This window comes from Nanorana parkeri, unplaced genomic scaffold (assembly GCF_000935625.1).
Source record: "Nanorana parkeri isolate BGI_ZX_2015 unplaced genomic scaffold, ASM93562v1 scaffold64, whole genome shotgun sequence".
Classification (NCBI taxonomy): Eukaryota; Metazoa; Chordata; class Amphibia; order Anura; family Dicroglossidae; genus Nanorana; species Nanorana parkeri.
The window spans coordinates 2,691,188-2,715,378 of record NW_017306332.1 but is presented as its reverse complement, the minus strand read 5'-3'; the positions used below and the strand labels follow the sequence as shown (position 1 = coordinate 2,715,378).

The following is a 24,191-nucleotide window of genomic DNA, read 5'->3' as shown; positions in this document are numbered from 1 at the left end:
ATCTATGGCTATCTTTGTTGACTGTCACTGCTTTTTAAAGCTGAATTGCATGCTGATACAAAATACACACTTTAATTCAGCTCCACATTAATACATAATTGAAAGTATTTATTTAAAAGCAAGCACTGTAAATAGCTGAATTTGACTTGGTATAAGGCTGTTGACATCCCTCTGCAACAGAGCTCAGTCTGGGATACAGAGCTGTAGCCAGTTGTGCTGCAGCGCTAACATACTAACAGGGAGCAGTGTGGCAAAGGAGGGAGCCGTGCGACAGAGAAATTAGCTCATCAATCAGCTGCTTATACTTAAAGCCCATTTCCACCTTTGTAAGCGATTTGCATTTAATTTGGTAATGTGGAGGTGCAGTTATGATGTACATGTGTGCACATTTTCATGACTCACATTGCTGGCTTTCTTAATTTTTTTAATGAAGTTTTTAATCCTAAAAATTAAAAGTTTTCTTCACAGGAAACTCAGTCTGACACCAGGGACAGATATAAAGCAGGCTGTAAAAAGCTCTCCCCCTCCTCGTTATTCATTGTAAAACGATCAGTAAACACCATCTCTGCCTTTGCACACAATACACTGTTTGGGGGAAGGGGGGGCATTGTGAATACTAATGATTAGGGAGTGGAGAGCTCACTTGTAATATAGACACATTGCATGCAAAGCACAGAGGAGGCAATTTCCATGAGGCTATGGAGAGGAAAGTAACAAAAAAAAATAAGTTTCTGTGTTTATATACAGCAACTGCATATGCCTGCTTGTTGTACACTCAGTGTACATTGCTGGCATATGTTTTGTTTAAGAAATACCTCTGCAAAGGTGTTATTGGGCTTTAATTGTGCAATCACTGGCTAAGGGCAGGAGAAAAAAGCAGGTCTCCTGCCCTGCCTGACAGGGCTGTGCTATGTGAAAAAGCTGTGTTAATCTCAGATCTGGCAGGACAGAAATACAAATCATTTGACAAGAAAAACAAATCCCATCAATGTATTTTATCTGTGAATATAGCCATTTGCATGAAGTTCAGCTTTAAAGGGTACCTGTGAGGATCGAGCTATTGGAGCATCCACTGCTAACTCATTTTGATAGTTGGAGGTTTGCATCCTTTACTAATTAGTAAGCCACTGACCTGAAGACTTAACGTGTACCTGTAACCTCAACGGTTACAATAAAGACTCTAGAGTACAGTTCAGGACATTTCAAATAGTTTATAAACACATGCTGGTTGTGTAATTGTTCAATATATGTAACAACTTTACTTTGCATGATCCGTACACAGCTATATGCTTATTCCAGGTCAGTAACTCACTAGGTAGTGGAACCAGAAGCTGGATGACAGTCCTAAACCCTGCACTTGGAAAGCAACAGTAATCCACACATTTCTAACCTGATAGGTTTAAAGAGCTATCACATTCAACAAATACAGTCACCCAGAAAAGGATACATTTAATCAATACAAATGTAAGCACAGATGAAAAACTATACCATGTTACAATTTGAGTAAGGTCCATCAGACTATGTTTGGTAATGTGATTGCCATAATATAGGTTTGTGCTATTTTAAAAAAAAAATCATTTCATTCTAAATGTTAGACAGCTGGATATTTACTTATGGGCAAATCTGCAGGATATGGAAGACTAGCACTCGGAACAATAGAAGCAGCCATCTACTGACACATGTGGCCATTTTATTATCATATTTACTATTCCAGACAGTCCATGTGCAGTCATTGCGGATCAGAGATCAGCTGCCAGTAGAAGAAGTTTTCATTAGAGCCACAGGACAATTGTTGGCTGAGTAGGCCGGCAAGGGCCTAACCTACCACAATAATGAATCTATGGTGCATTAAATAAGCAAAATAAAACAAATGCAAAATAACTCTGGATAAAAGGAACAATGGAGCTGTAAATACTGACATAGAAGGACTTACTTTGAGCTGAAGACGAACTTTTTCTAAAAAGAACTTCCAACAACCATCTTTGGAGTCATCTAACCCCAGACCCCGCACCTCATTTCTGATTCCAGATACTATGGTTTCCAACTCCTCTTCACTGAACAGATCAGGCACCTCTCCTGCAAGACATTTTGTATTTTATCTTTAGAAAACACTGTAGTTGGGAACTGCAGGCCCATTTTTACAATATAGCCACCCATAAAGTGCCTGGGAGTGCAAGTATAGATAAACGGTAACAAAAAACATCTTGTTTCTATGTTAAACAAAATACCAGATTACTTTGCACTGTTGCTGGGCACTTCAACATAAAAAGTGTCAAAGCAGAGGAGTAAGCAGGTATTATCTAAGCAAACATTTACTAAAATAGACACTCATAGGTGTAAGCAGGAGCAACTTTACATGTAATTGATAATAAGTATCGGCAAACCTTCTCTGCTGCCGACTGCCATTCCTACCACTAACAAAGGTTCACAGAGAGGAAGAAAAACAGATAGCAATTCTGTAGTAGGCATCCCGTAAGAGACAACACAGGTTTGCTGTTATTGTAGTTACCTGTTGTAGCTACAGGTATTACCTTTCTTGTTATGTGAAGCTTGTACAGATTTAAAAATAAAAAAAAGCAATGAACCCACTGGACCACAATAAATATACTTTTCATTTTTTGGCTATTTGGCAAATGCAGACATATCTAAAAATTGTATTGACAGTTGTAAATTACTGCAAATACATACCCATGGCAAAAAGAACATTTCAATAGTTTTACTGGTCACAAAAGCCTCTTTGAGCTTTGTTGAACCAAACTACTGCTGTTTAATACACGGATTTACCTAGCTATACAGTCTCAACATTTGCTACACACAAAACAAATATTAAAGTTTTCCATGGTTGCTCACCCTAGCTTCTAATATATATTTTAGAGATTAGAAAATGTATCCACCAGACTTAGTTTTTTTTTTAATGATGTGGACATTTACGAACCAAATTATAAGATCATTTACTGAATGGATTGTCCACAAGGCAGAATAGGCCAGTATTGGGGAGCATAGCGGCCACGGGGTGACACTGTCATTATGGTCTGATGAGAAGACAGAGACATACACACACCCATGAGGTGAAATGTCACTGTTGGAATTCCCGAGAGGCAAAATTATCTGGTGGGCAATTTCATCCAATGAGACCCATCCAGAACTAACATGTAAGTTGTGGATGGAGCTGGCCTTTAAGCTCAACTTAACTGCAACTAAGATACAACATATTTCTCCTTACAGATTCATTTAAGTTTTCCAACACAAGGTTATCTTGTTTCTGAAGACTACTTTCCTGTGTCTTCTTCCCTGAAAGTTCACTGTATCCACAGTCAATTTATCAATGGAAAAAATCCTTCAAGAAATGTGTTGATGTAATCACCTGATGCCAACAAGTCATTAATCAGAACAAGAAAGCGTTCATCTGGAACATGGGCATCTGTCAGCAAAAACACAGTGGGCATGTTCTTGGCTCCTGTCCTGATGTACAAATTGGCAAGATCCACCTGTAAGGGGAAAGAGGCAATCATTTATAGTTGGTGGAAATGTTGATGTAGGTATAAAAACAAAAGAGTATTGGCTTTGTGCTATCCTGTCCACCTGCTCTGCGGCTGCATTCATCATAACAGGTGTCTATACAGGGAAAGAAAGCTGTCTGACTCATTCAAGTGTTAAAGGGGAAGTAGTCAATGATCTACAAATATATTACAGCCATGTTTTAGTTCCACATGAATAGTTCATTAAAATAACAACAGTAAATGATTTTATCATTTCGAGATTGGTTCTTACAGGTGGTACATGTATAATTCTTCTCTGTCTAATACCTTCGTTCTGCCCTCCATCACCATATATATACAGATCAACTTCACATTTTCATGGATAGATCCTTTGGCATAAGAGTATACCTGAACATCTTTCATTAATGTTTTAGGTGCTGTGACTCTTCAGCTGTAAAAGTCCTAATAGTTCATGCAGAGAAAATATTCTGTGATATGTACCCTTCACATTTATTTGTTCAATAATAAACTCTCAAATTATGTTTTTCTCTTAAAAGGAAGATCAAGTGGAGATAAATATGGAGGCTGCCACTGCTGAATTTGTTATGAAAATGCTACTTACCTAGCAGACTTGTTGGTCCTGTGACTTTAGGTCTTTCTAAGTCACATACTTGGAACATGTATGCGGCCGATGAAGAGTATAGTCAGAACGTTTTATTTGCATACTTGTTCCAGATAAGTGACTGGAAAAGTATAAAAGCTATTTGATTAAAAGATGGACAGATAACTATTATTTTCAGAAGGAGAGGACAAATACAGTCCTAAATCAACATCAACAGTGAAAACAGTCTGTGAGCTCCTAATGTATTTCAGCAAACATTGCAACTGTGCCCAAATAAAGAAGATATTTCAATGTACCCTAATCTGAAATACCCATAATGCCCTGCAGCTAGGTCTCATGCAGATGCAGCTAATGAAAGGGTCTCTAGAAGTACTGTATACTTTCTGAAGTCTGTGCTCTATAACTTCCTCTCTCTCTCTGATTTATGTGCTCTACAACTTCCTCTCTCTCTGATTCATGTATCACCTTCAAACTTCCCAACTAGGCCTGAATCTGATTGGTGGCTATATGAAATGTCTTAGTAGCAACATTTTGTTTTACAGCTTGTTGTATGTAAAAAGAAGCAAGGAGCATTTGAGGATAATTCCCCTGCACTCAAATCACCAGATTACCGACCAGATAGGGTTGGAAGACTATTGCACTATAGAAATGCCTGGATGAAAACTCAGAAGTTAGGATGTGCTCCCTGTATGTCCCTCAAGAATTCTTTTTTTAGTATTTAATGGAGTGTTTCTATTAAATCTTAAAGATGAATAAATGTCACCAGCACACCACCAGTATTGCAGTCCAAAGAGTTTGTTTATTGGAAAGTCATGTCACCAAAACTAGCGCTTTCGGAGCCACGCAGGGTCCCCTTCATCAGGCTCAGCAATTACATTTATTCATCTTTATGCTGTGTGGTGGCGCCATCCACAGGTAACTACAAGCACCACCCCCCCCCGCATTCAACTTTGGATTTTTCCGGTAAGGAGTGCGACAAGGTATCTTTTTATTTTTCTATTAAATCTGCCACATGATTCCCCTCACCCTCATCAGTTTAGAAATATAAAGGCAGACCACAAGTGAAAGCTTGAGAGCTTGTTTTAGGCCAGGTAGTGTTGTCAATCCCCTGGGAGTCCAAGCTCCCTGCAATAGCATTGACTTACTCACCACAATAATGACATCTGTCTCCTAGAGTAAATCAGGCAGACAGACGGGTCATTATTCTGTATGACACCAGCACATATGCACTCATGCAACTGACTCCAGTAAATGGAAACTGGTTGGTTGCTCTGGGTTACTACACACTGCACACAATTGTTGCTTTCCGGTTGCTTTAAAGGAAAGCCTGATTGTGTAACAATGTTTAATATATATTTTAGGCTTATTGGTCCTTTGACAACAGTCTTTACTTATTATGGTAAGGAAAATATGCAATATTGAATGTTAATATGCAGTGTTTTATCCAGCCAGCAGGTAGCGTTCTAGTCTGCTTTTCTTCTCTTTCACCACTTTAGTCGTGCTGAGAGAAGAATTGTTACAGAGCTCAAATGAGTCATTACAGCAGCGACTGATCCTTTATCAAATGGCTAAAACAGAAGTTTCAATCAGATAAACTAGGTCATAAAGCAATCAGCGCCTGCTGTGCTGTCTATTTAGCTAACCCATATTGTTCTGGGAATTAATATATTAAGGAGTTATTCACAAAGCTGCCGAAGACCGCCTAGTGAATAACCGAGTCGTAGTGAAGAGAGCCGAACAAAGTTCGACTATTCACTACGGCTAGGTGCGGCTGATTTCAGCTGTACATCGGCTGCACTTCAGTCAGCCGAACATGCTCTGCAAAGCCAAAGTGCAGAAGGACTTCGACTAAGCCGATCCAACATCTGGTTCGGCTGGGCCGAAGCTCTGGCAGCTCACTCGCATTCGGCTCGGCTATTCTGCTCGGTACCTCTGTGGTACCGAGCAGAATAGCAAATAGTGAAAAAAGTAAAAAAAGAAAAAGAAGCTGAAAAAATATTTTTAAAAATGTAAATAAATATTACATAAAAAAATAAAGATTTAAAAAACAATTGGGCAGAGTTAGCAGTGACAGCTAACTTCACCCAACTGTTTCCTATTGGCCGGCACCTGCTAGAGTCTTCGCCCAGTTGTTATTGTTTAATGACAGATCAGCGTCCCCGGGTCATTTGGGGACGCTGATCTGTCATTACAACTGGGTGGAGCCAGCCGTGAGATCACGGCTGGCTTTGCCCAGCTGTCATTTGCGGAGCTTACGGCCAGCTCTTCGGCAGGTCGTTCACCCCACTTCGGGTGTCACTTCGGCTCAGTCGAGCCTTAGCATATGCCTTCAGCTCGGCTGAGCCGCTCGGCCGCCTTCGGCTGTTGTACGGGCTGTAGTGAAAAGCCCGTACAGCAGCCCTTTGGTTTGACTGAACCGAAGGTCTCCGGCGGCCGAAGAGAGCCGAATGATCAGTTGAAGCTACGGCTGGATCCTTTGGCTCGTTTATGAATAACCCCCTAAATGTTTATTTGAAACACGTTTGTACATGAATGCAAGAAAGAGAGAGGTATAAAACATTTTAAAAACAAGAAAAAAAACATTATACAATCCTTTAACTTCTTGCAGACTGGTCACTGCAAAAAAAAACAACGTTTTTTTTCAAATGTTTGTTATATAGTAAAAAATAAGAAAGAGGGGTTATTAAATACCACCAAATTAAGCACTATCTGGCTACATTGTTGCATGCCCGAGTAATTCAAACTATCAGAAGCACTGAAAACTGAAGAACTGCCTGGTAATAAATGGAAGTATAACATGCCAATCTTCAAGTGGTTAAACTACTACAGAAAAATGATCTGAGCAAATAGCTAAAAGTCCTGTGTAGCTTTATTACATTACACACAGATTTAATCTAATTGTTGAAAAAGATTTTCCTTCATAACTGTAATGTAGTCCTAATTAAGATACATAATAAATATTAGCAGTTCCAGCACACAGCAGTCATGTAGATTAGTGCCCTTGCCTTAAGGTCTTGGATACTATATCCATTTTTCAGTGTGATCTGAAAAACATCCAGAGAGCCAATGTATGCAGCTAGTTTAGAGAGACTTTGTTTTCCACTGCCGCCCACACCAATTAGCAGTGCATAACCTCGGGGGGCCTCCAAGATGCGACTGATTCGACACCTATAAATGAGAAACAGCAGCGTAAAAGTTTAGGTTCAACACTGACGTACATAGTAAATACATTTAATGGTGCAGAACAAACAATGCTCTTAGTTTCTATAAAAGCAGAGGGTCTGGTAGGTGAACCTACTGTATATTCCTGGCCACAAACTCCACTTCATCACCTGCTGACCATTGTCTGAGTTTAGTTGGGTCAGACTGAACACAGCAAATAATTGCGACTTACACATGTTTGATCTAAGGTTTTGGGACAATATATCATTTTTATATTTCAGCTATATCAGCTCTTGACTTACACATGTTGCATAGCATCTTCAAACAAGACCAGATTCATGGCTGCATTCAGCTCATTGTAGCTGCCTAGAGCTTCATCAAGTGTTTTCCTTAGGGTATCCCACCCCTGCACTGGCAGATAAGATGGCTCTCCAACTCCATTGGCAAAATGGCAAAATATAAGAGGCTGCTTTAACAAGACATGGTCTTCTATACCCTAGAATGAATACACACAAAAAGACAATTCTCTGGTTTAGTCAAGTCATTTACTTTATTCCTTTCAATCAATCAATCTGAAACAGCAAGGTGGTTTCTAAATAAATGGCAAAAATAATAACATAGAAGCAAAAGGGTAATATGTAAAAATATTGTTCAAAATAGTTAAAAAATAAAAGTAAAGAATTCCTAGAAGCTGAAGGCGAAGCAAAAACTGAATTTTCTGATGCTCCTGCAAAGCATTTGAAAGTTCAATTCCACTATTGGACAGGATAACAGATCACAATTAAATTAATCACTAAATATCCTTATTTACTTTATGTGGAATGCATGTGTGCCTTTTCTGCAAGTCTACATTCCTTTTAGATGAAAAACAACCTTAAACTTTGTAAAATTAATCTATTAAAGGCAACATGTAAAGATAATGATATGGAGGTCAACATTGTTCATCTACTCTTCTTAAAGTGTTATCTGCCTGTTATGCTGATACAATGGCTTCAAGTTTGTTTGAGTCCATGATCTACAAGTATGAAGACCAGGATTTGTGACATCCCAGAAACCCAGAAAGCACTAAGTTTATTTTACAAACATGCATTTTAGGGTACAACCATTAAACTCAGTTTACAGAGCTTGCTGGTTTTTCTGCTACGCCATTCCACTGAACCAAATGCATGTTGGCATCCTGTAAAACTGCCTGTCCTCTAAGTCATTCAGCTGTATGTGTTTGTAATCTGGTTTACTGTCTTTCTGGACTATTTAAAATATGTCATGAAACAATCCTTCAAAAAGATGGTGCTGTTGCTTAGAGCTTGGCATCCATTGTCTGCATGATTGTAAATATGAAATGCTTATTGCTTATACATAAATTTACCTCACTAAAAGTGAAAAAAGCTGTAGGGGGTTTCTTGCCATAATGTGCAAGTATCCACAGCATACTTGCACATTATGGCAGACTTACCACCTATATGGCTCTCCTCCAGCACTGAGAGAAGCATGCTCTCTGTTGCCTTTTTAGGCTTCCTCAATTTTCTGCATTGCTTCTGGTAAAGAGAGTTATTCTCTCTTTGGCCAATGAGTGGCTATTGGCGTTGTAACTCATGCACATGTGCACTGGGGTTACACTGTTTCAACACCCAGCTCCATTATTTGCATCTTACTGATGCCAATAGTTTACACTGTGCATGCATCACTGGCAGCCGACACAAAACACTGCTAGATGAAAGAGAATGTTTTTTTCTCACAAAATATTTACAAAAATAATAAGTTCCTCCATACGCTGCAAGACTTCTAGCTTTTTTTTTTTTTAAAGGTTTAGCTCCTCTCCCATTATGACATGGAAATCATGTAATTACCTCAAAATATTTCCTGGTTGTATCTTGAAGTAGTTTCTTAAATAAATCTGAGTCTTTCGCTTCAATCAGTTTATCTCTATAAACGCGTGAAGACTCATGAAGCCACAGCTGAATTAGATCATTTGGTTGTTTTAAACAATCTGGAGTAGCAAATAAAATCCCCTGAAGAAAAAAGGGAGAATAAAAAAACCCATAATTAACAACTTTTTACTGTAGCATTTTAGATTAATAGATTATACATTTTATAGTGAATAAAATCCCAATAAAATTCATTTTAATTCCAAATTGAAACATTACATTATATAGAAAAGAGTAGGATAGTAAACACTTATGCAAAGCACTGAAATGTCAATTGCAGTGCTTTGCATAAGTGTCATATATACATATATACAGACAGAGACACACCCACACCCACCTGTATACAGTTCAATACTGCATTACGGACTAATCAGATGAAATGATTAACCCTTTCACTGCCAAGCCCTCCAGAACACTTTTAAGCTCAGCTGGCCACACAATTTTTGCAATTTGTCCTATTGTTTTGATTTTCTACTACTGCATTGCTAGTGATTGTAAAAGACCGCCCAAACCATATATTTTCTGAAAGCACAGGCCCAGTAGAATAAAAAGATGGTGAAAATGTTAAATTGTGCTCTTTTGTTGGTGTGTTGTGATAAAATGATACAGGCGTATATTTAATCGCAACATAGCGTATCACAAAGCACAGCAATGCGTCAGAACGCTTTGCCATGCGCTGCCACACAGTTAAATTAATTATATTTTAAAAAGGAGAAAAAAAATCAAGCACTGCGATGCATTCTAACAACGCACTGCTGTGCATGACGCATGCCACAATATGGTGCACGTGTATGTTATCTGTGTGTGTGTGGGGGGGAGGGGGGTTGTGTTTTATTTTTTAATTCTTTTTTATTATTTATTTTATCATTTTTTTAAATGTTTGTTTTTACTGTTGGGGGGGGGCTACGGGGGAAATATTAGGGGTCTAAACAGACCCCTGACATTTCCTTTTTGAAATAGGAAAAGAAATGGGGGACACAGAGTCCTCAATCTCTTTTTCTGCAGCCGCCACACTAAATTAATGGAAAGCATTCAGTCAGAGGCTTCCCATTTATTCAGAAACTGGAGATTGGATGATAGTAAATATTTATTATTATCCAGTTATGAATGGGGTAGAAGCCTCTATAGTGAGTGCTTCCACCCATTGAGAAACTCATGAATAAACAGGAAATTATATAAAGCACTTGCTGTTCATTCATTACTGGGGACACATAGTACTATGTGTCCCCAGTTGTTTACAAACACTAGAGTGATCAGCTGATCACTCCAGTGTTTGTTCTGCACAGAGGATCGGTAAGTATCACAGATATTTACTGATCCTCCCGCTCGGCATGCACAGACAGAGCCATCGGCGATCTTGAATCTGACAGCCGGCGACTGTGATTTCATTACTGCTCGCCCATCCTGGATGTCACAGCTCCCTCTTCTTCCCCCCGCTAGACATTTCTCCTCTAGTAGCAGGGTGGTTTCAAATGGGGAAATAGAGCAGCTGCAGATGCCGGCAGTCCCGGGGGGGCGGTTACGGATTTTTTAATAGCTGTCTTCAGCGTTTTCTTAGCTATTATTTCAGCAATTCTTTTGCAGGGGGGGGAGGGTCAGGGGAATTGTTCTGGTATAAGCTCATGGTCTCTAAAGCGACCATGAGCTTATAGCAGAACAGTAAAAGCCACCCGGGTGTTAGAGTTTGAAAGACTGCATCTTTTCTCCTTCTCTTATGTTTTGTTTTCAATGTTTGATACATAATAAAGTTCTATTCTGTAAAAAACGATTAAAGTTATAAAAATTCCCTAAACCCAAAGCTTGGCAAAATGTGGCCCTTTGGTTTCTTTGTCAGCTATGTGACAAGGGCTCCCTTAAATGATTCTCCCAGTGAAAACCTGAATTTCCCATAAGATAGGGTTTCCTTAATAAGAATCTCAATCTTAGGCATGTCTTTAACGTGCACTTTCCAGTGGCCAAAGTGTGGTATTCAATTTCCCTGTAGTGTTCTTTGGTGTAAAAATCAGCACAGCCGAATGAAGAGCCTTCTTAGAAAACTTGAAGGTCAAATATCACACCGGAAGATACTGAACAAGAAGATTGTGGAAGTGCCCTGAAGTATATCATCATGTATGAATCTTAAGCTTTTTCAAATCTGTATTGCTTATTAAATCTATCTCAACTCTCAAATACTAGCTCTAGTTCTACAACGACCTGTATGACATACACCCAAACAATTATCAGCATCTACCCCATTAATACCTTGATATTGGCTTGCTATAAAACTGAGGCAGATAAGTTCATTTTTAGATGACAAAATTGGCAGCCCACAGCCAAGTTCAAATTGACCCAATAATGCTTTTATAGGGTATTTAATTTGACCTTTCTATATCCAGGGATGTTAAAAATGTTAGACTGCAGTGAATTACCCCAACTTAGGTCTGTAAAACTCTGGTTTATATCAGACAAATCTGTATTACTATACAAAAGACTTGAAAACATTTGATACCCTACCATCTCTGTAATACTATTAATGCCATGTGTGTTGACTACCACTTCCCAATCTTTGGTCTTGAGCTATTTTCAGAGTACCCTAACTCCCTCCAAAAGTAAAAGGACTTCTGGCTAATACTGTGTTTTTGTATGGCAGGCAAGTAGGTAAATGCCCTACCCACTAGATGTTTGCTGACCCATGGAAGGTACTAGTGGGCCTCATCAACGGAGCACTGTTGGCTCTGGTAAGCAGGTACAGCTTTTATGTAACTCAACTATATTCTTGGGGAGGATTGCCTTGAAGTCTCCTAATTCATGTACTTCAGTGCTTCTTTTCTATCTTTGGCCCCTATGGTGTAGGGCATTATAAGAGATAAAAAAAAAAGAGGAAAAAAGTAAATCAATGCATTTCCAGCTCCTGTTGGTTTTTAATACAATAGGAAATGGTTAGAAACCCTGTGAGAGGGTTTTTTTTTCCTGCCTGTTGCCCTATCCTGAAGTTTTTCCTTTGCTTTCTATCCCTGTAACAACATATTTACCAGGAGAGAAAGTGAGGGAAAATTCTCTAGTGTGGAGGAAGACTAGAAACTCTGTCAGCTCTTTATTTCAATCTACTATATGTTCCCACTGCAGTTTTCCTTCATGACACCTGCCACAGTGACAACATTGTGACCAGGACAGAAGGCACATCTCCCAATTAAGGAAAAAAGGGTTTTAACTCTTCCCAATTTAAAAAAAATGACTTTAGATATGCTTTAAGATTACTACAGTAAGGTTACATAATTCTATGTTTATGTTAAAGCTGAACTTCAAGAAATAATAACCTCTACCCTTACAGAGGGTCCCCCTCTCCACTGCAAGGGTTAACTGCTCTTTTCCCCTCGGGGATGATGAATAAGGTAATAAACTTCCCTTATTCCTCAGCCCCCCAGCAGTCAGTGCTGCCTTCACTATCCGACATCTTGGGTTGTGGGTGGGCCCTTACATACAATGGAGGACTGTTGGTCATAAACTGCAAGGGATGATGTCAGATTTGCAAGCAGTGGGGCAGAGAAGAGAAGATTTTGCCTAATTTTTTGTCCCTGTGATGCCTGTATAAGCAACAGAGTCATTTATTGGGGCAGGAAAGCACAGACAGCCGTTAAAACATTTCTAGACATTTTATTTCTTCCTCTCTCTACTAAAATTGTGTTTTGTCTGTGTCTCCATTTTCCATCATAATTTGTCCTGGCAGGAAATGAGGCGAAATTTCCACAATATGAGATGCGTGCAGCGATAAAAACTATAATAAATAAAAGCCTAACAGAGGTTCTGCTCCTACTTCATTCTGTTCAAAACAAAATAAAGCCTTTTGGCTGAAGTTAGGATTTAACTTTTTCAACCATTGCTGATCTCCCTTCACTAATTACCCTTCATTCTGATCTAATGGCTTCACCAGTTTCTGAACCACTTATCTACAACAAATATGCAGACCCAAAATGTTATGTTAAGACATAATGAAGATTACATTTTTTTCCAGACTGTTACTTGTGCTGGGGTGTTTCACATACCTGGAAAATGTTGGCAATGTCCCTCAGATTAAAAATATAATGAAACTTGACTGCAGTAGGCAGGAAATTCTGCATCATTTTTTGGCTGAGCCACATTGCAGCCTGTATGACACTAGGCCCGGTGCGGAGGATGGACGCGTGAAAGGAGTGTTGCTGGAAGTGAAAGCTAAGTATCTTGGCAAAGATGGCTTCCAGGGCATCGTTCGAAGGGAAATTTACAGCAAATACTGTGAAATGTCTCTAAACAGGGTGTAAGAAATAAAGCAAGTTGCTTGTTTATATATAGTTATATTAGTATATCAATGCAAATTCAAAGTATGTTCAAAAAGTAGAAACTTTAAACTAAAACTTGCTCAAAGAAAGCTTTATAAAACACACTAGGCACAGTTCTCAAAGTTTTAACTTAAAGAAAATGATGTTAAGCTAAGTGAATGTAATTTTTAACGTTCATAAGACTCAGGTTACAACTATATATCAATTTTTGAAAATAAGGATCAGTATCCTGGTGTGTTAGTGTTGTAAATTAGGCCTATAACCCTTTGGTATCTCTGGTTAAAAGGTGCAACCCAGCACAATTACAAGTCCATCCAGGGTCTCCACTTCTCCACAAACAGCGAGTACCTATCATAAAAACGAGTTATAAGCTCCTCCATGCACATTATATTATTTAGTTCACAGACCGCCAATGCCGTGGAATTATTGCCCTCGCTGCTGCCAAAATGGGACATGCTGACCCTCTTGTTAATCCTATTACTGGACCTGGAAGCATTGACAGTAGTGCCACCTCAGGGGTCTCTGGCAAGCATAATCCTGTCAAGTGGCACCCTATCTCGAAAATTAACCTCCAGTATGACCTTAATAACTGGCATGACCACCATATATGTAGCATTGGCCCCTCTTCTGCTCCACACCTCCAACACATCTTTGTAACTTGGAGATTTATTTTTTGTACTATTGATGGGCATCTATACCATCGTATTAATATTTTGAAATTCCTCTCCTATGTTTTAGCTGCCATACTTGATTTCAAAGTTAAATGAAAAGCAACGGATACATTTGAGTCAATAGTATGTTATATACTCTAGACACCATATGTTTACTCCCCACTTTATTCAAACAAATATCCTCAAATGGAGTCAAATCCCTGAATACAGGGTCCTGTGATCAGAGGTATAAATAAAAAATGTTTCCGTTGTAGATACTCAAGCCTTCTACCCATACTGAATGTACCTGATATGAGTAAATCTACCAAAGGGTATACTTCTGAGACATTAACAGCCTGTATCATTGAAGAATGCTTCGTAGTCTCCCACTTCAAAAACCTACTGCTCCCTGTGGGAAGTCTGGATTACCAAGGATAGGTGTTAATGGACCTACATATGATGATAAATTATACTTCATAACCATTACATCCCATATGGTCAGTACAGATATAATTAAAGGGGACTGGGTCCAACTACAGGGTCGCTTAGAAGTTGGTACCCCTGGTATAGATGTCAAGGGATACTGGAACTTTTGATTGCTCAATTATTACCCAAAGTTTGGGCTGCACTAGAGTTACCCAATCTACCATCCTACTTAATGTCACTGCCTTATAATATACTTCCATATGTATATTACCCGCTTGCTTTTCTTTTAACTAGAATGTCATGAAAAAATTATTGTGGGAAATGTATTGGTACTGTCTGAAATACATAAAAAAAATCTTGGGAGAACATCCATCTTAAATAATGGCATCCTCCCCACCCATGAATGTTTTTACATTTTCCATGCCTCATGTTGTGTTTGTGTCGATTCTAGGAGAGGAATAAAGTTGAAACCATATAATTTCCTCAGATCAGATGGTATAGTTACACCCAAATATTTAAGGGCTTCTGAAGCCCAATCAAGTGGGAAACTAGAGCTCAGAGCTTCCCGCTCTCCCTGAGGAAGGGTAATATCCAAGCACTGTGATTTGCCAGCGTTAATCCTTGGGTTTGTAACGAACAACACATCATCTGCAAAGATGCCTAATTTATGTATCCTATCCCCAATTTTAACCCCTCTAATATCTGTATTCTGATGTAATGCTGTAGCTAGGTATTCCATCGCTATGATATATAATAGTGGGGACAATGGACATCCCTGACGAGTCCCACTAGCAATTTTCACTGGGTCTGATTGTATTCTATTTACACGAACACGATGCCATGGGTATCAAGGAGACATCCCAATCCCAATGTTCAAAAAACCCTTGGCATAGCCTATTTTATTCTTTAGGCACTTGGTTCCTCTCCTGAAGAAGCTTTTACAGGCGAAATGCATGGAGGCAAATCCATGTTTCAGCACTGCAAGACTCTCAACTTGCTTATGGTCATATATGCCCTTTATGGATTTAGCCTCTGTGGAGGTGCTGATTGATGTGGGACCAGTGGGCCAGTCACAAGGGTATTAGGTTCCTTTTAAATGTCTATTGTTTTAAAAAATGTATTAATAAAGTGTTGTAATTTTATCTGTGTTATATATTGTGTGGCAAAATTTCCAACTAAGGACGACTCAAACAAACCCCGCTACTTTCTCTGGTTAATTTTCCTCCAATGTGTCTGCGGGAGTGACGAGCCCTTATATCTGTTCAGAGACCCTCCTGGGTATTTACCCAGGAACTGTCTGTTATTCAAAATTCATTCAAATCTAACAGACCTGCAGTGTCTGTTTTTATATGAATTGTGCTTTCTCCTGCACATAAATTGTCCCATTATCACCTTTACAAGAACCAGTTTTAACCCATTACTTTCACTATACTTATATCACTACTATGGGTACTCTGCATATAGATAACTAAAATGAGAGGCCCCTACACCAGTCTCACTACAGCTTAAATGTTCTTTTAACATTTTGATGGTCTTTTCTAACGCAATAAAAAATGCAAAGGCGCAGCATGCAGTATACTATGTACTCTGTCCTGTGTGCAACTAACTCCTTAAGGCAACAAATATAACCCCCTAATTTGGTCTTCTTATTTTTCATCATATAGGGCCATACACTACAATTGCCAGAGAAGAAATTGCCTACTGGACACGTCTTACAACCAATAACTTGGGGAAAGACCATAGAGTAATCCTCCAAAACTAAAACCTCAACAATGGATAAAAAAACAATTCTAATTGCTGATGTTTCTGGTAACAGCATTTAAACACATGCTGGCTAAAGCATGGTGGTCTTATAAACCTACCATCGCATAGGTAGAAGATGTCCTGGTTTCTAGGGAATGAAAGTTGGCAGCAGCACTCAATGACAGAGTCCAAACATATTTGTTGACTGAGTAAGGGATCGCCAAGATACTGCTGACAATTCGTTACTGGTCCTGTGCTCAACATTGATATGCTTGTGGTTTTAGAGTGCCCAGTGGCATGGCATGTCGGACCCACTCTGGAACCCCTTACCATCTACCACATCCTAATCCTCATCCACATTTCTGAACATCATGAACAGAGTTTTCAAATGGCAATTTATTCAGCCAAAACCAACACAAAGCAACTATAGACATTCATGCCTGAAATGAAAATGCTACCAAAATGGTCCAATGTCAGGACTGGATATAAAACTGTAAAGTGGTAGGTTTTATGAATCACAATTTTACCTGCAGCCTTTGGTTAATGGTGAAGCTTCCAGCAGTTGGATTCATACATGCCACATACTGGCAATTGTGAACTTCTTTCAGAGTCATCTTTTGACGTTCATACCTGCAATAGATTAGAAATATGAAGTGCTTTTACTCTATTCAAATATAACCCTGATCGTTTAATTTGTATTATCAAATTACAAAATAAGGAGAATGTTACCAGTGTCCATAGTCAAGGTGCTGTCTGATCAGGGCGTGTGGTTGGACAGTTCCATACTTGTCAACCTCAGGCATGTTCATGTCATCGATAAAATATACCAACTTTTTGTTTCCTATTGGGCCATAGTTACGTCCCGCCTTCTTCTCCAAGGACTTCTCTAAAATCCCTGATGAAAGCAAAAAATCATAAGCTGGACACTTGTGCACTGAATGGTTTTTCAATTTTAACTTGCAATGGAATTTTTCTTAGGCCTGTTTGTGTAGCCTACAGAAAGGCTTCCTCCTCATTTTGCCTGAAGCGGGAGTCACAATTCCAACTTCATTATAACATGAGTTAAAATGAGTTAAGAGGTATTGCTACTTAGAATTTCACAAGATTCTGTGAAGAATAAATCAAATATTATTCTTAAACATTTTGAGGGAAAGCTCTCAGAATAGTAGAGAGGGGGATCACAAATGTTGATCCAGGCTTGCAGTGGAAAGCAATAAGCTTTCACAAAACATTATTTTAAAATTAGAGACGTGATTTATGCATTGGTATTTCATTGTTGAATGATTTTGTTGAATGTAGAAGGTGGTTTTGATTTTAGGGCAGGTTGCGAGATGTCATGCAACTTCCACCCTAAAAACACTGGGTCCTCAGTTGTAAAAATAAAAAACACAAAAACAAACCAATGTACCATTTTCAAAGTGTATTGTCTTCCTATGATATTGGGAAGCTCAGTTATGATCTATATTACAATATACACCATCCAATCCAGGCTCCATTATTAACTAGTTTATTGGTTTTAGCTTGTCCATGCCAAGACCAGGGAAATTTCCAAGAAAAAAATTAGAATGGGAATCTCAGGTTGACAGTAGACTGGAGCACAATGAGGATCATTTTATTAGGCCCAGACCATGCTTAAATGTGAGCCTGCTGCAGTCACTGGCAATACTGAACTACTAGGGTACTACTGGGGTATAATAAATATAATATACTGAAGTTAACATATCAAACTGCTTAATCTGCAGAAGCTCTCCGGCATAAATACCAACAATTGAAAATAGTTAGGAGGAATGCTTTTAGGCATGGCCAATAAAGTGTTTATTGCTCCATAGTGTAGAGCTTGTAGTGTGGGATTAAAATCAGACCAAGAGTAGTAACGCCCGGCATTGGTGTCACTGGGCACAGAAATGCCACCTTCATTGCTGGTCAGTGGTAGTAATGTTAACACCAAATTAGACAGCGGCTAGCTGGAATAATAAACCTCCCAGCATTGGTGGCCAAAGGCTTACACAACCAGAACAAATGCTCCTGCGCCAAACTCCATCTCTCCCAGTTGGGCAGGGACTATAGGTGTATTGTCGAAGGAGATCACTCTGCCTGACAGTTCCAGCTTCTTTCAGTGCCAGCTGCTGGAATGGAGAGAGCATTCCAGCACCAAAAACTCTGCATATCAGTGGTGGCTACACCTTAGGGGCTTGTAACAAGTTTATATGTTGTGTTTAAAGGGAAGGTATAGTATTTTCTATGTTGTATGGGTGTATATGAAAGAGATTAGTTTTATATAAATCATTCTTTCTGTTTATCATTTGCAGTTATATATGTACATGGGGGCAAACATATTTGCTCATTACATTCTCATCCTGTGCTTATTATTTTCCATTGCTACGTTCACCTTGGTGTGAACGGGGGCTTGCAGTTTCTTCTCAAAATAGACAGCTAGAAGTCAGCTGTCCCATTCAAAACAAATGCACCCCATGTCTGGCTGGTATCTTATCTCAATAGCTGTTAAGCAGAGAGGTTGAAGTAAAATACAGTGCCCCCTCTGGGGGGTAAACCAAATAACCCTTTTGCTGCCATGCCCTGGCCACATAATTTTTGCAATTTTTCCCATTTTTTGATTGTCTACTGCTGCATTGCTAACGTTTGTAAAAGACCCTTCCAAACCATATATTTTCTGAAAGCACAGGCCCGGTAGAATAAAAATATGGTGCTACTAATTTTGTAGGCCCTGCGATAATTGTGCAAATGTTTATTAAATCAATATTAAACCAATAAAAATACACAATTGAATTGATAAAAAGCAGACTAAAATCAGTATTAGTGCACAAAAAAATGTTTTGACAAAATAAAACTGTATTGGGTTAATAAATAACAAATATTTGTAAGTTATAAATTTGGCCTTTTTGCGAAATGGTAAAAAAATGAAGTAACGCAAAACTGTATATAAGCGACTTAGGTTAAAAATTATTTGTGCGCTGTGCTGGTGTGTGTGTGTTAAAATAAATGCCGGCGTGATAAAATGATGCCGGCGTACATTTAAATTGCAACACAGCGTATCACAACGCATGTGGGGGGGGGGGGGGGGGGGGGGCTTTGGGGAAATATCAGGGGTCTAAACAGACTCCTGACATTTGTCTTTTAGAATAGAAAAATAAATTGAGGACACATTGAGTCTTCTATCTCTTTTTCTGCATCCCATGTTCTAAATTAATGGAAGGCACTCAGTACAGAGGCGTAGTGAGTGCTTCTCCCCATTGAGAAACTTATGAATGAACAGGAAGTGATGTAAAGCACTTCCTGTTCATTCATAATTGGGGACTATTCATAACTAGTACTATGTGTCCCCAGTTGTTTACAAAAATTGGAGTGATCAGCTGAGCACTCCAGTGTTTTCTCTGCATACAGAGGATTGGTAAATATAACACATTTATCCCCAATATAACACCAATCCCCCGCTCGGGCCACACAAAGAGCCACTGTCTTTCTGAAACTGGCAGGATGACAGTGTCTCTTCTCTCTCCTCCCCGTTCGCTACTGGCTCCTCTCTAATTACTGCTCAGCCATCCTGACAACAAGCGGCTCCCTCCTCCGAGAACCCCCCCCAAACCCCACCTCCCGGCTGCAGCACTACATTTCTCCTCAGTTCACCACTGCCTCAGCCCACACAGGTGGCTGGAGAGCAGCGGGGAACCGAGAAGAAGCATGGAGAGGCTACAATTGCTGGCGGTAGTGCCGGTGGGGGGGGCGCCCCACTGATGACTGCTATTATTTTAAAGAGGACCATCGGGGGCCCATTCTCATATAAGTCCATGGTCGTTAAAGCTTATAGCAGAAAGGAGAAAGCCACAGACGTAAGGCTTACTGAGGTGGCCAGCTGGAAACAGTTGTGTTCCGCCGTAAGCCTCAGGCTGGTGGCAGCAAAAGGGTTAATACAATACCAAACATAAAAAAGCAAACATTGAAATGTGAAAATGAAATAAAAACTTGCTTCAATGTAAACACTTTCTTACTTTGCAGGGCAGCCGATGTGGTATAGTAGTTGAATGGAACTTTAGATATCATGTAGTTGTCAGACAGGAAGGCTAATCTGTCATTTAAGAACACCGTCTTGCCCACTCCTGCACCTCCCAACAACATAACTGGCTTGGCTTTCTGTATCAGCAGGTCAGTAAAGTATCCCAGACACGTGGTTTCAGAGGTATGGACAAAAACTGCCTGCAGTGATGAAAACATAGCAGTTTGTCAGTATGGTAAGGACTTCCTAAACTCAAAATGGAAAATCAAGTTAAAAGTTTTAATACAAACAAAATGAGTAAGTCTGATGATAAAGAATAATAAAACCATAATCCGCAAAGGAAGTGCGAGTTTTTGATTGCTCATCACAAACCAAAGACATCGCTGTCTTAAAGACGATGTCTTAACCAAACATATTATTTCTTAACACAAGCGAATGTGCATTGTGCTGGAAATTGTTTCAGCTGTTCACAAAGCAGCATGCAGCACTTTGTGAGTGATTCACATTAAGGCCGGGTTCACAGCTAGGCGACAGCTTTTTTGTGAGTTTCTACGAGCGTTTTTTCACGATTTTTGTGCGTTTTTCCTCTCAGTTCATGCGCATAAATCAAGTTGCACATTTTTGTGAGCAGATTCTAGCTCATTGATGTTAATGGGCAGACACGCATTGAACGCACGCAATAAACACACAAAAACACAGCAAACGTGCGTTTTCAAGCATTTCCTAATGAGTCTATGGGCCAAAAACGAGCTGTAATATGCAAAAAAAAAAGCTTGTCCCTGGAAATGTTCAGATGTGAACACCTGACAAAATGTTCAGATGTGAACAGAGCCATAAAAATGAATGGGATTTTGGGGGGCATAGTGTTTTTAGGGCAGAAAAAGCTACAAAACACTCAGTGTGAACCAGGCCTAACTGCAGCGTCTGGCTTTCTATGCAATTCACTGTGCTGAGAAAACAAGGAGTCATCTTTGACTTGTGCTTTTCAAACAGGGAGATGTGAGTGGACCTTTATTCAGTTATAAAAAAGCAAGGATAAAATCTGGAAAAGAAAACAAACCATTAAACTTTTTAGGATTAAATGCAGAATCTCTCAATCATCATCATCATCACTATTTCCATGTAAAACCTTTCATACATAAATACAGTTAGGTCTACTTGAATTATTAAACTGGAGCAAAGAACATTTAAAAAAAAGTCCACAGAAAACTGATTAATTTCCATTCTTAATGGCCAAACCTAAGGCCTTAAACCTAGACGCGGGCAATCTCATCCATTAAACAGTGTGAAACAAGTCCATAGTTCAAGATACAGCACATACAGGTATTTTGCAGCTGCCCTTTTGCCCACCTTTTCATCCATTGCTCAGTGTCTCAGCTTTTCATGTTTCCTGATCCCAGTTCCTGACTTCTGGCATTATCTAAACATCAAAAGCAGGAGTGGCTGGGGTTTCCCCAAATGTTTGATAGGTATCCATGAGGTTTCAAGAACTGAATGTGCCTAGGCATGGTTGTGATATTAAAGTGTATTTCAACTTTTGCAGCCAAATTAGGATAGCACCTATTTTATAGTTGTTGCATAACTTTTTTTTTTTTTAATTGCTGCTTACGCAATACATGATCTATTCTAAAAGAACAGTTGTTCCCTGTACTGAGCTTTTCTCTGGGCTGCAAGGAAGTCCTGTGTTGGCAGATCTAACAAAGGGTTGAAGACTAAAGCCGGGTACACATGGAGCAAATTTCGGTTGATTCAGCAGGAATCAGTCAAAATTGGCTCCGTTGGTGACCCTATTCCTTCAGCAGAAGTCGATCAATAGGTTGCTTTTGCCCAAGGAACATGTTGGAAAACCTTCGGCCATATGGTTACAGCCAATCAGCTGCAAGCTCTGTTCAGGTATTCAGATAGCAGCATTTGCCCATCCATACTGTTCAGCATGGATGGGAGGAGCGGTCATATTTTCTTAATTTAACTAAGGTTGAACAAAGAAAATATATAGGTGTAAAGCCTACTTTAGAAGCATTGTATGTTAAAGAGAACTATGGGGTCAGTGTTTTTACCCATAGTTCTCCTTGGGGTAACGGGAGGACACAAACTAGCGTCGTCACGTTACCCTAAGCTCAGTATACCGCGAGCTACAGCTCGCGGTATACCGAGACGCCGCACCTGGAGCGGATCCCGACTTAGATGACGGGATCCGCCCAGCTGCGTGAGTGACAGCTGGCTCTGCCTATCTAGAGGTGCCTAACTGCAGCGTCTGGCTTTCTATGCAATTCACTGTGCTGAGAAAACAAGGAGTCATCTTTGACTTGTGCTTTTCAAACAGGGAGATGTGAGTGGACCTTTATTCAGTTATAAAAAAGCAAGGATAAAATCTGGAAAAGAAAACAAACCATTAAACTTTTTAGGATTAAATGCAGAATCTCTCAATCATCATCATCATCACTATTTCCATGTAAAACCTTTCATACATAAATACAGTTAGGTCTACTTGAATTATTAAACTGGAGCAAAGAACATTTAAAAAAAAGTCCACAGAAAACTGATTAATTTCCATTCTTAATGGCCAAACCTAAGGCCTTAAACCTAGACGCGGGCAATCTCATCCATTAAACAGTGTGAAACAAGTCCATAGTTCAAGATACAGCACATACAGGTATTTTGCAGCTGCCCTTTTGCCCACCTTTTCATCCATTGCTCAGTGTCTCAGCTTTTCATGTTTCCTGATCCCAGTTCCTGACTTCTGGCATTATCTAAACATCAAAAGCAGGAGTGGCTGGGGTTTCCCCAAATGTTTGATAGGTATCCATGAGGTTTCAAGAACTGAATGTGCCTAGGCATGGTTGTGATATTAAAGTGTATTTCAACTTTTGCAGCCAAATTAGGATAGCACCTATTTTATAGTTGTTGCATAACTTTTTTTTTTTTTAATTGCTGCTTACGCAATACATGATCTATTCTAAAAGAACAGTTGTTCCCTGTACTGAGCTTTTCTCTGGGCTGCAAGGAAGTCCTGTGTTGGCAGATCTAACAAAGGGTTGAAGACTAAAGCCGGGTACACATGGAGCAAATTTCGGTTGATTCAGCAGGAATCAGTCAAAATTGGCTCCGTTGGTGACCCTATTCCTTCAGCAGAAGTCGATCAATAGGTTGCTTTTGCCCAAGGAACATGTTGGAAAACCTTCGGCCATATGGTTACAGCCAATCAGCTGCAAGCTCTGTTCAGGTATTCAGATAGCAGCATTTGCCCATCCATACTGTTCAGCATGGATGGGAGGAGCGGTCATATTTTCTTAATTTAACTAAGGTTGAACAAAGAAAATATATAGGTGTAAAGCCTACTTTAGAAGCATTGTATGTTAAAGAGAACTATGGGGTCAGTGTTTTTACCCATAGTTCTCCTTGGGGTAACGGGAGGACACAAACTAGCGTCGTCACGTTACCCTAAGCTCAGTATACCGCGAGCTACAGCTCGCGGTATACCGAGACGCCGCACCTGAAGCGGATCCCGACAATTATGTCTGGATCCGCCCAGCTGTGTGAGTGACAGCTGGCTCTGCCTATCTAGAGGCAGAGCCAGCTGTACCCGCCCCCTCCCCCGTCCGTTCCGCCAGTCAGCGCTGGCAGATCGGAGCGGGGAGAGGGGAATCCAGCCCCTCCCCCTATCACGGCAGAGAGCCGTGACAGGATCGAGAGGTGAGGGAACCCGGTATGTGTTCTCTCACCTCCCGATCTACTGAGCCGACCTGTGACAGTCTCATTGTCACAGGTCGGCTTAGAACTATGAGGTGAGTGGAAATCACTCATGTCATATTTCTCCTTTAAGGAGGGGGAAGCTCAATCTGTCCCTAGTCCTTCTATGGGGGCAGACAGACTCCTG

The 24,191-nt window shown here is 39.8% G+C and overlaps 1 protein-coding gene across 1 annotated transcript in view; it reads right to left on the bottom strand.

The window, feature by feature from the left end:
• The window catches only part of DNAH11 (dynein axonemal heavy chain 11), a 216,756-nt gene that overhangs the window by 75,222 nt on the left and 117,343 nt on the right, over window positions 1-24,191 (bottom strand). Inside the window, exons 47-55 of the mRNA XM_018576316.1 lie at window positions 20,310-20,514; window positions 17,032-17,197; window positions 16,830-16,932; window positions 13,211-13,450; window positions 9,111-9,272; window positions 7,566-7,759; window positions 7,107-7,269; window positions 3,365-3,488; window positions 1,934-2,076 (exon numbers count right to left, since the gene is read on the bottom strand). Of these exons, the coding sequence (XP_018431818.1) occupies window positions 1,934-2,076; window positions 3,365-3,488; window positions 7,107-7,269; window positions 7,566-7,759; window positions 9,111-9,272; window positions 13,211-13,450; window positions 16,830-16,932; window positions 17,032-17,197; window positions 20,310-20,514 (1,500 nt within the window). The remainder of the gene's footprint in view (window positions 1-1,933; window positions 2,077-3,364; window positions 3,489-7,106; window positions 7,270-7,565; window positions 7,760-9,110; window positions 9,273-13,210; window positions 13,451-16,829; window positions 16,933-17,031; window positions 17,198-20,309; window positions 20,515-24,191) is intronic.